The sequence below is a fragment of the Passer domesticus genome, chromosome 27 (assembly GCF_036417665.1).
Source record: "Passer domesticus isolate bPasDom1 chromosome 27, bPasDom1.hap1, whole genome shotgun sequence".
NCBI lineage: Eukaryota > Metazoa > Chordata > Aves > Passeriformes > Passeridae > Passer > Passer domesticus.
In genome coordinates this window covers 5,222,947-5,237,318 of record NC_087500.1, presented here as the reverse complement: position 1 = coordinate 5,237,318, position 14,372 = coordinate 5,222,947, and the positions used below count along the sequence as shown (strand labels likewise).

At 52.5% G+C, this 14,372-nt stretch overlaps 1 protein-coding gene across 6 annotated transcripts in view; it reads left to right on the top strand.

The window, feature by feature from the left end:
- Positions 1-14,253, top strand: part of KANSL1 (KAT8 regulatory NSL complex subunit 1) — a 79,969-nt gene extending 65,716 nt beyond the window's left edge. For 3 of the 6 annotated variants that reach the window (XM_064399820.1, XM_064399819.1, XM_064399821.1), the window contains 10 exons: positions 169-358; positions 3,125-3,290; positions 6,159-6,341; positions 6,664-6,822; positions 7,133-7,284; positions 8,709-8,827; positions 9,422-9,479; positions 9,845-9,957; positions 11,277-11,523; positions 12,216-14,253. In XM_064399820.1, coding sequence (XP_064255890.1) covers positions 169-358; positions 3,125-3,290; positions 6,159-6,341; positions 6,664-6,822; positions 7,133-7,284; positions 8,709-8,827; positions 9,422-9,479; positions 9,845-9,957; positions 11,277-11,523; positions 12,216-12,497 — 1,669 coding nt within the window. In that variant the 3' untranslated portion in view covers positions 12,498-14,253. Of the gene's footprint in view, positions 1-168; positions 359-3,124; positions 3,291-6,158; positions 6,342-6,663; positions 6,823-7,132; positions 7,285-8,708; positions 8,828-9,421; positions 9,480-9,844; positions 9,958-11,276; positions 11,574-11,617; positions 11,637-12,215 lie in introns of those variants that run through there. The other 3 variants (XM_064399822.1, XM_064399824.1, XM_064399823.1) reach the window with 3 other exon arrangements.
- Positions 14,254-14,372: the final 119 nt, after the last annotated feature.

Sequence of the window (14,372 nt, the reverse complement as noted above, 5' to 3'; positions counted from 1 at the left end):
GTGGAAGGTGACTGAAGTAAAAGCAAAAAACAGAGTTGGTTTAACAAAACCCGTTGTGCCATGAGCTACAGAGCTTTAAACCCAGCTTGGAGTGTTTGCTCAGGTGCGAACCACGAACCTGCTGCGTGAATAACTGGGCTTTTCCTGTTCTCCTGTCTCGTGGGGCAGTCTGCAGCCTGGCCTGGCAGAACACGCTCAGGGAGATGGCCAGGAGGCCGAGGAGCTCCTGCACAAGAAGCAGCGCCTGTCCCTGGTCCCCGCGGACGGGACGTGCGTGGCCGCCCGCACCCGCCCCGTCCTCAGCTGCAAGAAGCGGCGCCTCGTCCGACCCAGCACCATCATGCCCCTTTCCAAAAAGGTGAGTCCGCTCTTTTCTGCTCTTATTTTTCTTTGTAAAGGTGGAAAAACCAACAGGAAGGAAGAGCAGGACAGCAGGGCTGTAAAGGCTGTTGGGAAAACAAAGGAGAAGGGAAGGAGGAGGTTGTAACAGGTTGGGAGATTTTTCTTTGCTGTCACTGGGGAGGGAAGATGCTGAACTCGTGAGTTTTCTTAAGCCAACCAACCTGAGGTGAACTCAAGGCCAGGTAGGTCAGTGTGGCACGGTCTGAGCAGGAGGAAGAAGCCCTGAGAAGTCAAGTGTCAGGAAATCTTAACTCTGAGACAGGAATTAGCAAAGCCCCAGGAACTCGCTGCTGCTGCTCAAGGGAAAACCACAGCTGTTTGCCCAGGCTTAACGTGGGATGAATGCCCTGTCTCTTCCTGTTTTGTTTTCTTTATTACTATTTTTTATATTCCTCTCCCTAATGCAGAATTCATTCAATGGAAGTGCAGTTTATTGCCTGCATGAGGAAGGGCCATGTTTAATTCTTTTTATTTTCTCTTAGGAATACCATAAACTGTCAGTTGGAGGGAAAATAGTGAGAAATGAAGGAAATAAGGCTCTTTATTTGTGCATGCAGAACCATAATGGCAAAAATCCACTTACCTTTGAGACAAAGTGTTTCAAGTCTAAGTTTCCCACAAGGGCTGGGGGGTTTTCACTCTGCGGTGTTTTAAAGAGAAGCTCCAAAAGCAGCATTTTTCTGAGCAAAATAGATTCTTCCTCAGCTGAGTCAGCTTTAACTGATCACTTATCTGCAGTTTTATCTGGGGTATTTCTGGGAGAGCTCTGCAGTGATTACTTGCAAGATCTTCAGTGATTTGGAAGTTGATGAACTTTCTCGTGGTGGATGCTGCCTTGTGCACTCAGTGCTTGAAGAATTGGCTGTAAATTCTGTGTTAGATCTTTGTTGTTGTCATCAAATACATTTGGTAATCAGAGATGGTTCAGAAGAGCAGTTCCAGAGATGAAAGTACCAGAGAGCAGGGGGTTTCTGAGCCCTCCTCCAGTCATTCCAGAGGCAGCTGAGTCATGGCCAAGTCGTGCTCCAGAAATACCATGTCCAGTTGCCTCCACTCCCCTGCCCAGCAGAAAGTGGCTGTGGATTGAACTTTGCCCATGCCTCGTGGAGGTTTTGATCTTGCAGTGTTTTTATTGTTTTCCTCACAATTTGGTGCACACATTTATGGGAATTTGTGCCCAAAGCTGGGGGCAGCCCTTCAGCTCACACATGAGCAGAGTGGCAGGATTGCCTCTCTCCTTGCTCAGCCATCCTGGTTAGAAAGCCCTGTGGGCCTAATCTTTATTATTTTTTATTAATTAGTTAGTTCCCAGCAGTGGTACAGCACTGCTGATTCATGCTCATTTTTGGATCCATCACAACCTCCACATCCTCTGGGCAGAACTTCTAGAGGTAGCAACTGCTCAGTTACCCCTTCCTCCTCTTCTTCCTCTTCTCTGGGCACTGCATCTGCTTCTTGCCTTTGCCCTCAGTGCAAATTTGATTTATTTTAGATAATTTCTCTTAACTTGTAACCAGGAGTGGGCTTCCAGCTCTTTGCTTCAAGCAGCCCTTCCCAGTGTAGTGTTGTTTGCTGTGGTTATTCTCTCCCATCCTTCAAGTCATTCATGGAAATTATTTGAATAATTCTGACTCAGAACAGGTTTCTGCAGGATCCAGTTTGATCCATTCTTCCATTTTGGTGGGGAATCAGGGATTGTTTTCTCTGCATGGAGTTTCTATCCAGTTGTGTGTCTGCTTGCAGTGGTTTCACACAAATGAAGTCTGTATCAAGTCTATAAATCTGTGAATTGTGGCTCTGTCCTGGATTAAGGAACAAGGTTGAGAACCACCTTTGTCACTCTGTAGCTGTCCCTGCAAGTGTCAGCTCCTGGCACATAATGATGGCTCTGACCCACTGGAACTAAAAATGGATTCTTTGCCCCCTCTCTGACAGCAGAATTGTGCTGCCTCATGGTTTTTATAAATGAGGTTTCAGCTTAGATAAAATTAAACACTTTTAGTCAAATTTAGCAGCTGTTAAACTGTCTGTGCTGGTAAGTCATAGTTTTCAGTTGTGTTTATGCAAAGTGAAGGCATCCTCTCGTGAGGCCAGACTAAATTAGCAGGTTCTGTACAAGGTAGAGAAAAAAAAGGGGGGGGTATGTGTGCATATATAAATTTTTTCTATTTATATTTCTAAATAAATATTATATATAAATTATTTATTATTATCTATTATATATAATTAATATTGTTATATCATATATAATTAATATTGAATATATGTACTACATATACTGATACATAGTATATATACACTATTTATTATTATATATTATATGTAATTAATATTGTTATATATTATATATAAATAATATTGAGTATATATACTATATATTGATACATAGTATATATATACTATATATATTATGCATAATAAGTATAATTTTAAACAATATTTTAAAATGTCACATAACATCTATTTAATATAATAAATTATGTAGAAATAAAATGAATTTATTCTATATTTATTGATAATCAAATGTAGCTATAATCTATGAAATGCAGGTTTGATTTTAGCTGTTTTATGCACATATACAGTATGTATTTATATATATATGTAAAGGAACATTAAAGAAATAAAGGTGCTTTTTGGCTGTTCTCCACGAGCAGTCCCGGGCAGCCTGCACTGTCCCTGGGCTGGCTGTGACGTGTCCCCTGTGTCCCCTGTGTCCCCTCAGGCCCACCGTGGCAGCCTGGCGCGCTGCAGCTGCGACGTGAACCCCTCGTGTGCCCTGTGTGGCACCCGCAGCTCCTCCACGCTGGAGATCCAGTACGATGCCCCTCTGCTGGAGCGCCTGTCCCAGCTGGACTCCTGCATCCATCCTGTCCTGTCATTCCCAGATGGTGAGCACGGCTCCAGGGGGGTGCCCTGGCTGCCAGGGGAGCTGCAGATCTGCTGGGGTACAACCAAACCTGTTCACTGCAGGTGGTTTTGAGATGAGAGCCTTGGCTGGAGCAGGAGGGGCTGGGAAGGTGCCACACCTGGGCTCTGCTGTGTTTTGGGAACCTCACTCACAGTGGGGAAGCCAAGCAGTGCCTGGGAGTCCTTCCTGGGACCTGCCTCTGGGGTCTTTGGGGCTCTAAACCACTTGAGAAATATTTGCGTCCGTGAGTTTGTCCATCTGTATAAAACGATTTGTGGATTGGTTTGTCACAGGAAATCCTCTTGACCTCGTGAGGAATTGAAAATGATCTTGCACGGTTCAGTGGGCACAGCAAGAGGGGATGTTCCCGTTAGGACACTCAATTTCCTGTGTTACAGCTTCAGGGTTAATCATCATTAAGAGAGGAATAATTAACCAGCCCTGACCGTGGGCTCTTCACAAATTCCATGTGTAGGGATTTTTCCCAAGGGAAGAGTAGTTTGCAGAGTCTTCAACTGGTGCATTTATCAGGAGAGTTGGGAAGTGCATGGATCACAGTGGTTCCTTGCCTTGGTGGGAGTTCACGGTGCTTGAGGTGTGAAATTGTGGCTGCCCCGTCCTTGGAAGTGTCCAAGGCCAGGCTGGATGGGGCTTGGAGCAAGCTGGGGCAGTGGAAGGTGGCCTGGCTTCCCATGGAGGTGTCAAGTGCTTGGTCTGGGATAAGTCACTGGGCCAATGTGTGTGCTTGGGTTTAAATTCCAGCTTTTCACAAACTTCGTGTGACAGTAGGAAATGCAGGGAGTGTCTGGGAGCAATTAGTGTGGCCTCTTTCATTAGCACTATATTTAAACCAGACTAAAATAGTAAATTGGTGCTATTTTTAGCTAGATCACTCCCCTCCCAAAGACACAGCTCTGATCAGGAGTGCTCAAGGAACTTAATGAAGTCCTGAAGCAGGAATTTATTTTCTGATTTCATAGCACTTGTGATCCTCTGTGGTGCTAAATCAAATATCCTGGGAAATGGGGAGACAACCTGTTGGGTGCAATTGCAGCAGAGGCACCAGACAAATTATCCCATATTCCTCCCATTTTCAGGGCTCCCTGCAGCTGGCTCACAGGGTAGAACATCAGTTCTGGCTGCATGAGATGAAAAAACTTTGGATTTAAAATTATTTGGTGTAAAGCTTAAAACACCTGTGCAGGAATGCAGGAATACCCATTTTCCAGTACTGGTGAAGTTTATTTATTCACTAATGCTTAAAGCAGTTGGCTAGGGTTGATCTTTGGCTTGGGGGTGATTCCTATCCCAGAGAAAAGCCAGGTAACGTGTCCAGGTGGGGAAAGGGCTGTGCCTGGTGCTGTTGGTGTGCACTGAGGTGTCTCTGAGCATGGACCCAGGGTGCTGCTGGGGCTGCTGCGTGTGCAGGGCTCGCTGAGCATTCCTGCTGCTGGGGCACAGCTGTGAGCATGTGCTGACTTTCACTTTGAGCTGCCTCGGTGCCAGCCGGGATCTCCAGAGCAGCGTGCCAAGGGCAAAACTGCCAGGCACTGCAGGAGGAAAAGATCATTTATTTACTCACTTCTTCCCCTGGCAGGCAGGACACAGCCAGCGAGGCCTTTAACCCCTGCACTTGTGCTCCACCAGAGCTTTGTCCCCTTCCTTTCAGGGTGGTGTGGGATTTTTTGGGTTGTTTTTTTTTTTTCTGGCTTGATTTCTCGCTGGGAATTTTTGGATGATGTAATAACCTTGGAGGGAGGATGAGCGCTGGGCTCACTGTGGTTGCCATCTGCTGGTCCCTGGGAGCCCTGCACTGCTTCCCGAGGAGCAGGGGGAGGAGGGCTGGTGTCACTGCTGCCAGCAGGGCACTGCCAAGCCAGCAGAGAGCTCACTTCCTGCTGCCAGCGTTTTGTCCTGGCTTCTCCCCCTCCCTTCAGCCTGCCCCCTCCTTCCACAGATGGTGTGGGATGTGAACTGGGAGGGGAAAGCAGAAGATGAGCAGAGGCAGTTTCCCCCAAGTCTGACCACTCCAGTGGATGGCAGCATCCCTGGACTGGCCTGGCCCCTCTCTGGTTTTTGGGACATGTGCCCACAAGCCAGCAGTGATGGCCAGAGAATTGCTATCACCCTGTGACTGCCTTTCCTTAGCAAGGGGCTGGGTGAGAGCTTTGACCACCAAGGTGCTTGGAATGAAGCTGTCCTGGCATTTTCCAGGGAGCCAGGTCCCCACCAGCCCCAGCCCATGCTCTGCCAGCTCCATCCTCTTTGCCTGCCTGGGACTGCTGGGGCTTTCCAGTCCCTGAAACTGGGAGGGAAGTACTGCACAGGAGTTCAGCTTCCAGCCAGGAGTTCCTCCTGCCCTTGGGGCCCCTCAGGTGTGGTCACACACAGCTTCTCATGGTTGAGGTGCCACATCAGGCAGATTAACATGCTGCAGTGCCTCTGGCTTGACTTGAAATTGAGGATTTAGCCTGAATTTCTCTCTTCCAGCCCAGATTTGGTGCTGAGATACCTCAGATTCTTGGAAGTCAGATCTGAGGTAGCACCACATGAGATACCTGTAGAGGTGAAGACATAGGAGTTTTTTGACAAAGAAAACTTTGTTCTCCTGCCAGGATATTCTTGGGCTGTGAATCCTGTAGGAATTTCACAAAGACCTGCAGATTACAAATGTTGGGATTTATTGCATGTCCTTCCTGAACGTGGGGAGAGCATATGGAAGCCAGGGTCTGAACATGCTTGCATGTGCATCAAGGGCTTCTCTTACTGGGAGCACTGGGGCGGGGCAATGGGACCACAGCTCTTTGTTGCATGATAAATTCGGATTAATGTCCTGTACCCCCTGCAGATGTGCCGACGAGCCTGCACTTCCAGAGCATGTTGAAATCCCAGTGGCAGAACAAGCCCTACGAGAAAACTAAACCTCCCAAGAAGCTGTCTCTGAAGCACAGAGCCCCCGTGCCCCCCAGCCTGGCTGACCCCGCGCGCAAGGACCGCCACAAGCTGGTCAACTCCTTCTTCACCGCGGCCAGTAAGTGCTGCCCCTGCCCCGGCCAGTCTGCAGGAGGAGGAGGAGGAGGATGCCCTTCAAGTCCTGCTCCTGGGGTGAGGCAGGGCTATGGCAGGGCTGCAGGTGAGCTGTGTGCAGGTGCAGCTCAGGTTTGTAGGGTCCTTCCCGTGCTCGGTGTCAGCCATGCCCACAGCAGTGCCACAGGTCTGAGCGCACCTCCCCGGCCACCCCCGTGGTGTGGACAAAATTGTGCAGCTGGAAAACTCTGCCTGAGTCTCCTGTGCCAGCAGAAAGAGAGGTGAAAACAGGCATTTCATAGCTCTTTCTCTGTTCCCCTCCTCAGAGCGCTCCCATCAAAAAGCCCAAGCAGACAAGGCACACAGGCCGCCTTTAGACGATTTTTCGGCCGTGTCCAAGGCCGAGAGAGCGCCAGAGCGCTCTGCCCAGCCTCCTGCCTTTGACAAAAAGAGATTGCGAGACTGCTCATCTGAGAGGAGTGAAGGTAGGCCCCCAGGGGCAGTGTCTCGGGGGGAGCTTGGGCTTTGCTGCATCCCCAGCCTCTCTGCCCCAGAGAAGGGGGCACGCACTGCTTCAGGCCCAGCCGCCACCACAGCAATGCCTCGTGTGCTCTAAACTGCTTCTTCCCCAGGGCAGCCCCCTCAGAAGGTGCTTCTCTTTCCTGCAAAGTGCTCCTCAGCACCGGCCACCTCTGGTGCACATGGTCCTTTCCTCTCCACCACCACCCCCTTGGGTGGGCTGGGTTTTTTTTTTTGCTAATGTTGTTGTTCATTTTCTCCCCCCTCCCTGTGCAGTGTTGAAGCATCACACGGACGTCGGTGGCCCGAGCTACCTGTCAGCAGCTGTGACCCCCTCCCCTCACAGCCCCATAGCTCGGCAGCTCTCCACCTCCTCCGAGGGCTCCACTCCCACCAGCTCCACCTCCCAGGGCACCTCCAGCACTGCCGTGAGTATCTGCTGCCTTCCGAGGGGTTCTGGGCTCAGCCCATCATGGGGGCTCAGCTGGCACACGGATTTTGGGCTGGGGAATGCCCAGTGTTCCTCTTGCCACGCTGGACCCACTGGTCCAGCTGCTGCTGGGGTTGCTGGGTGGGTGTTGGAAATGTTGGCTGTGCAAGACAGGCAGCTGCAATTCCAGGTTCACCATGCTCAGCAACTGCTGGTGAATGTTCATGTTCCCATTGCCTGCAGTCCCTTGGCTTTGGTGCACATCCAGATTTTGGTGTCTGAAGCAGTGTGGGGCTGCCAGGAGAAGAGCTGAGCCTCAGCAGAGCTGCTTCCACTGGGACAGCTCCCCTGTCCCTCGGTGTCACCGGGCTGTGAATGGGCTTGGGGTCACAGGGCAGGACACAGCAGTGGTGGTGGAGAGCTTCCACTTGGGCACAATCTCCAGCAGTCACTGAGCTCTGACCATCTTCTGAGACACCCTCAGACTGCCACAGTGCTTGAGGGTGGCAGGGTGTGGGACTTTCATGAGCTCTGTGAGTGAACAGAAACTCCCCTCCCAGTGTTCTCAGGACAGGGTGATGGCACAGCTCCTCCACCAGACACCATCATCCTCCCAGGCCCACATCAGCAGCAACCCTTCAATGAAAGACTGAACTCTGCTGAGCTCACAGGTGTCCCAGGGAAGAATTTGGCTTCTGTTTGGCCCCCCCATTTGTTTGTTTGGGTCAAAGGCTGAGCTGGATGTGACCCAGGGGCATGTGACTCCTTGAACCCCCTGCTCCAGGCTTGTTGCCATGGGGTTCTGGGTCCCCACTGGGTTCCTTCACTGCAGAGTTCAATTGTTCCATCACCAACTGTGACATCATGGTGTCAGAAGAACCCAGTGGTGGTTCAGCTTGAGTGTGCTTGGCATTTTGGAGGAGAGGACAGCCCATCTCAGCAGCTCTGACACCTCAGGGAGGCCTTTCCTTGGCTCTGCACACCCACCCTGGTTTTCTCTTGCTGTTTTCCTGCTGTGCTTTCACAAGCTCGTTAAGAAATGCAAGATGAAGAGGTTTCCGTCCCCCAGCAAGAGGATTCCAGGCCCTGGGCTCCATGCTCTGGTCTCAGGGGTGGAGCTCCTGTGTTCAAGCGTCCCAGGCGGCTGCGGGTCTGTGTGGGCTCCCCAACCAAAGGGTCAATCCTTGCTCTGGGCATTCATTTGGGTTTCCTTGCTGCTGGGGCAGTAGATTTTGGGTTGAGAAGAGGACTTCTGGAGCAAGCAGTAGGGGATCTCTAGTCTGATGCAAATTGGTGTTGGCTCCGAAGTGTCCGTAGGTCAGACGAGGCCATTCTGTCCTATTTCCATCAATGACTTCCTCTGATGACTTTCCCACCTGCCTGACCCCAGATCCCTTTCTCACGTGGTTCTCCCTGTTGCAGCAGCCGAGGAGGAGGAGGGGTGAGAGCTCCTTTGACATAAACAACATCGTCATCCCCATGTCCGTGGCTGCCACGACCCGCGTGGAGAAGCTGCAGTACAAGGAGATCCTCACCCCCAGGTACTGCCCCAGCCCCAGAGGGAGGGCACAGTGCTTTGCTTCCTCCTTGGGAGTCAGGGAAAGGTTGGAAAACAGATCATACTATTGCTGGAGACTGGTTAAGTTAGGGAGTGTTTTCTCTGAGGGGCCCTTGGCCATCAAAGCCAACTGCTCAGCTCAGTGTCTGCTCAGTTTAAAGTCAGTCCTGGTTGTCTCCTTGTCTTGCTGCTAAGTCAAAGGTCCCAGTGGTGTCCCAGCTCTGCAGATGCCTGGGCTGGGTTAACCTGGCAGTTCTGCCTCTTCCCAATTTCCTCCTCTCTTCCTCCTGGTCATCTTGCTCTTCCCTGGCCCATTTCAGAGCAGGGCAGGAGGGAGCCTGTGGGAGGAGGAGGAGGAAATGCAGCAGCCTCTGCTCTGCTTCCTCTGCCCTTGGGAAGCTTCAGCTGTGCTACCAAACCACCGAGGAAGTCTGGTGCTTCAAACTGAGCCTGAGTGTGTTGCTGCTCATGGCAGGGTGGAATTTCCCCTTTCCCAGAAGCCAGTGTTGGGAAGGGAGGGGGATCTGCAGCTGGTTTAGCTGTGCCCTGAGTGATGCCCATGGTGGTTGTGTTGCAGCTGGCGTGAAGTTGATATCAGTGCTCTGAAAGCCAACCCTGAGGAGGACAACGAGGAGGTAAGAAGGATTTTATTTCCCAGTTGATGTGGGGTGAGGCTGGTGGTAAATGAGCAGTGTCTGTGGAGGGAACAGAAGCAGGGACCTCAGCAGGGAACCAACAGCTGGTGTTGGTTCCTTTCCAGGGCTGCCAGAGCTCCAGGAGTGTTTGGACAAGCTCTCAGGCACGGGGTGGGATTGTTGGGGTGTCTGTGCAGGACCAGGAGCTGCACTGGATGATCCCTTTGGGTCCCTCCCAGCTCAGGACATTCTACTCAATGACAAACATTTAAATTCTCACAGCAACTAGTGCTGGCAGAACTGTACAGAAATGGTTGTTCTAAAGGAGAAAGCTCTGACCAAGCCCTCTGCCCTTCCCTCTGCAGGTTGAGGACTTGTCAGATTCGGCCTTCGCGGCTCGGCACGGGAAGTGTGAGGAGATGGAGCGGGCGCGGTGGCTCTGGAGCACGAGTGTCCCCCCGCAGCGCCGGGGCAGCAGGTACAGCCCTGCCCAGCTCTGGGGGCTCTCTGGCATTCCTGCAAAGGGCTGAAAGCTGGTGCTGGTGCTGAAAAGTGTGGTGTCATCCAGCTTGTGGAGTCAGTGTGGGAGTGGGCACAGCTTCGCTTAGGTGGGGGTGAAGCCACAGCCCAGTTTGGCTGCAGATATCTGCACCAAGTGCTTCCTCAAGCATTTCTACTGCTCCAGAATGTGGGAGATGCTATGCCAGCCCAGGACAAGGCACAGGGCTTGCAATGGCATCGCTCCTGCAGGATGAGGGGCACTGTCACTGGACACTCAGTTCCCTTTCTGCTGTGTCTTTGATTGGGTGTCTAAAACCACCACTGTTTCCAGCTGTTGATCTCATCCTAAACCTGCTCAAGAAGAGATTTGCTCTTCTCAGTTCCATCACCAAGGGTTTGGTTGCCTGGAGTCACTTGGTTCTGGGGCAGAGCCACAGCTCTGTCCCTGCCCAGTCGGTGCCTGCCATTGTGGGGCTTCCTGCAGGTGAAACCTGGCCTGTGATCAAACCCCCTCCTGCTGCTGCTGCTGCCCTCTTTCCTCTGCAGCTGCAGTTCCACTGCTCCTGGAGAGTGGGGTGTTTTGCTGTTTCTTTAGCCCATTTCTTACATCTGAAGTCCTTGATGGCCACTTGCTGTTGCAGTTCATCTTGGAGAGCTGCACGTGGATTTGGGAACTCAGTTGTGTTTCTCTGCTTGTAGCCTGTGGGTTTTTACCTCGGCTCTGTGTCAGAGCTCAGACTTTGGTAATTCTTGGTTTAAATCTGAGGTCTCGGGGTTTCACTGTGCTCCTCCTGCTCCCAGCTGCTGAAATTGCTGCATTTCCAGCATTGCTGATTCCCTGCACTCAGTCCCTGAGCTGCTGCCAGGGGTCACCTGGTGTGAGGAGGGGGAAACACTTGGAAGTGCCTTGATTCCATAGGGACCTTCTCATCATGGTGTTTGTGCAGCACTGGGGGTGCAGGAGATGTGTGGGACTCAGAACCTCAGGAGAGCAGCATCAGTGATGCATCCAGACAGTGGAAAGGGGACAGGGATGGTCTCTGGGCTGTGGCATTCCCTGCTCGAGTTCCCATCAGGGCAGGATCAGGCAGCATTTTCCAGAGGAAAAAGGAAGTAATTTCCCCAGGGTCTGGGCATCAGATGAAAGCTGGCCTTTGGGGCTCTAAGGACTTGCATTGGCCTAGATTCTGACCACTTGAGTTTTGGAGAAATCCAGCAAAATTTGCAAATTTCTAGCTTGGGTGGCCAGGCATGCCTCTGGGCGTGGCTGGGCTCTCAAACCTTCTCCTGTCTCAGGTCCTACAGATCAACGGACGGACGGACGACCCCCCAGCTGGGGAACCCCTCGACTCCCCAGCCAGCATCCCCTGAGGTGGGCAGCTACCACTCCCACCTGGAGCTGTCCCACACCCACTCACCACGCAGCCCCATCAGCCCCGAACTGCTCTGTGCCCCCCTGACCCCCCTGTCCCGCGACTCCCTGCGGCTCCTGTCCAGCGAGGACACGCGCTGCTCCACGCCCGAGGCCGGCCTGGACGAGCAGGTGGGTGCTGGCAGGCGTGGCACTGCAGGTGACCCTGTGTGGCACTGCAGGTGACCCTGTGTGGCACCACAGGTGACCCTGTGTGGCACTGCAGGTGACCCTGTGTGGGGACATGGCGTGGCACCACAGGTGACCCTGGTGTGGGGAGGCAGATATGGCACCGCAGGTGACCCTAGCATGGGAAGGCAGCTGTGGCACTGCAGGTGACCCTGCCGTGGGGACACAGGTGCAGCAACCCAGGTGACCCTGCTGTGGGGATGCAGCTGTGGCACTGCAGGTGACCCTGGTGTGTCCCACAGACATGGCACCACAGGTGACACTGGTGTGGAGATGTGGGTGTGGCACCACAGGTGACACTGGTGGGAGGTAGCTGGGGCACCACAGGTGACCCTGGGGTGGGGACGCAAGTGTGGCACCAGGGGAAACATGGAGAAGGAATGTTTCCTTCTGGTGTGGGGATGCAGGTGTGGGGATGCAGGTGTGACCCTGGCGTGGGCAGGCAGCCTGGGAGCCGCCTGCGGGCGGTGCTGGAGCGCTGCCCCGCTGCGATCAGGGCACTGCTGTCTCCGTGTCCTCTCCACATCTGCCAAGCTTCCAGCCTGCCCCGGAGCAGCTCTGGGCTCCGGCTCCGTGCCGGCGGGGAGGACAGGCGGCTGTGCAGGGCCTCTCCGTGACTCGGCTCTCTCCCCCAGGCCGTGCAGCCCTGGGAGCGCCGCACCTTCCCGCTCTCGTACGACCCCCGGACGGAGTGCGAGGAGCAGCCCGACCCCCAGGACCGGCTCCCGCGCTGCACCCGCCGCACCTCGGGCAGCAAATCCTCCCGGGAATGCGATGGCACCTCGGCTTCGCCCAGCCTGCCCAGCCTCAAGAGCCGAGCCCCGCTGGCCCCCCCCTCCTCCTCCTCTTCCTCCTCCTCTTCCTCCTCCTCCTCCTCCTCCTCCTGCTCCGCAGTCCTGCGGCCAGCGCACAGATAGAGACACACGGGGAGACATGAGCAAACCAACACACAGAACTAACTCTTGGCATTAAAGCTTCCAAAATCTGCGTTTGATATTCAAACATCCTGCCGGGAATTTTCACAGTTTTTAGTGAATTTAAGGAGTTTAGAAACTGTTTTTTGTTTTCTTTTTTTTTTTTTTCCTTTTTTTTTTTGATTTTTTTTTTTTTCCTTCTCCATGTTTCCTCGTCACATGAATGAGCCCCCAGATTCCTCCCAGCGGAGTGAAGCCTCAGGAGGGGAGCAGCCCACCAGACCCCCTCCCCTTTCCTCCCTCCTTTAGGTGTATAAAACTAGAGCACAGGATTTAGCTGACTAGCAGATTTCGGGGATAGTTTTTCCCACCAAAAGGGTGTCGTTTTCTCTTAACCCACTCCCCCCCCACCCTGAAAGGTTTTAGTGGAGTGAAATTAGTGGTGAAAAGTGATGTCTTGGGATTGCAACCTTCACTGGCTGTCCTCACCTGCAGAGTGCCCACCTGCACTTCACCCTGCTGCGTTTTCCTGCCCCAGGTTGTAGTTCCAGGTATCCAAAGGGGGGGTTCTGTCCCTCCCTGACCCTCGCTCTGCCCCTGGGGACACCTCTTCCTTCTCCCCTGCTTTGGAGCAGCTCTGGCTGCATTCCTGGCAGGGGGAAAGGAGGGACCTTGTGGCTGCTCCACACTCAGCATGGCAGGGGTGGGAGTTGGGAGTCACCTTGTGCACACCCTGTGTGTGGCGAGGACAGGGAGGGGGAGAGTCCCCGAAGCTTTGAGCAGGAGCAGAATTCCCGGAGCACTTGGATGCCCTTTGGGGTGAGGCTGTTCAGCTGGAGCTGGGCTGTGGGGTCGGGTGGTGGGGGAGCTGTGAGCAAGGAGCTGGGCCGGGGTGCCACCGGTGGGTTTGTGTCACACAGGGGGGGCCAGAGAGGGAAGGATGGATGCTCCGGGGGGATCAGGCTCATCCCGGTCCCGCGTGGGGTCACCACAGCTTCGCTCCACTCCCGCACCGTCCCAGCTCCGGTGTCGGTTCCGTTTCATTTCGGGGCGCCCGCCGTGCCCCCTCCTGACAGGTATTTGAGTTTGAACCCCGAGTTTGTCGTCGCTCCCCGTCCCCTCCCAGTTCCGCACCCGCAGCGATCGCGGTCCCCGCGCACCGTCCCCATCGTAACGCTTCCCGGTCCCGACGGTGTGGCTCCTGGGCCCTGTCCTGTTGCTAGCATTGTGCCTGTCTTATGTATAATCACATCACCAAAAAAAAAAAAAAAAAAAAAAACCACAAAAAAAAAACACGGGAAAAAAAATACAAAGGACTTTTTTTTTTTTTTTTTCCATTTTGTAATCGTAAAGAAATAGTCGCTGAACTGCTTCATGGTCGGGGTTTTCACAATTTTCAACATGATCTCGTGGTTTTGGTTCTGTTCTAGTTTCAAGGATCCGTCATCGTTTCTTTAAAACAAAAACCCAACAAACAACGGCGCTACCATATCCCTCTGCAGAAGTGCTTTTCTATTTATAAGGTTGAAAATTCTGAATAACCCTTTTAGCATTATAAAAACCACAAAAAAAAAACCCACCTTGTATTTTGTAAATATTTTCTTTTCCTGCTTTGAGCTGTGTAATGTCCTTGTTATATAGAAATGCTTTTCTTCCGAGAAGCTGATCTTTGTTAATGTCTTGATTCTGTTGGCAAAGCACAAATGTGCTTATAAAAAAAAAAAAAGAAGAAAAGATTAAAAAAAAAATTAAAATGTAATATTCCATTTGATGAGTGTGAAACGTTGGGCTGGGACAGGGAAGGGACCCTCAGTGCGCTCAGATCAACTGCTTCCCTCCTGTGTTTCAGCAGCCTCTTTTTTCCTCTGTGATGTTATT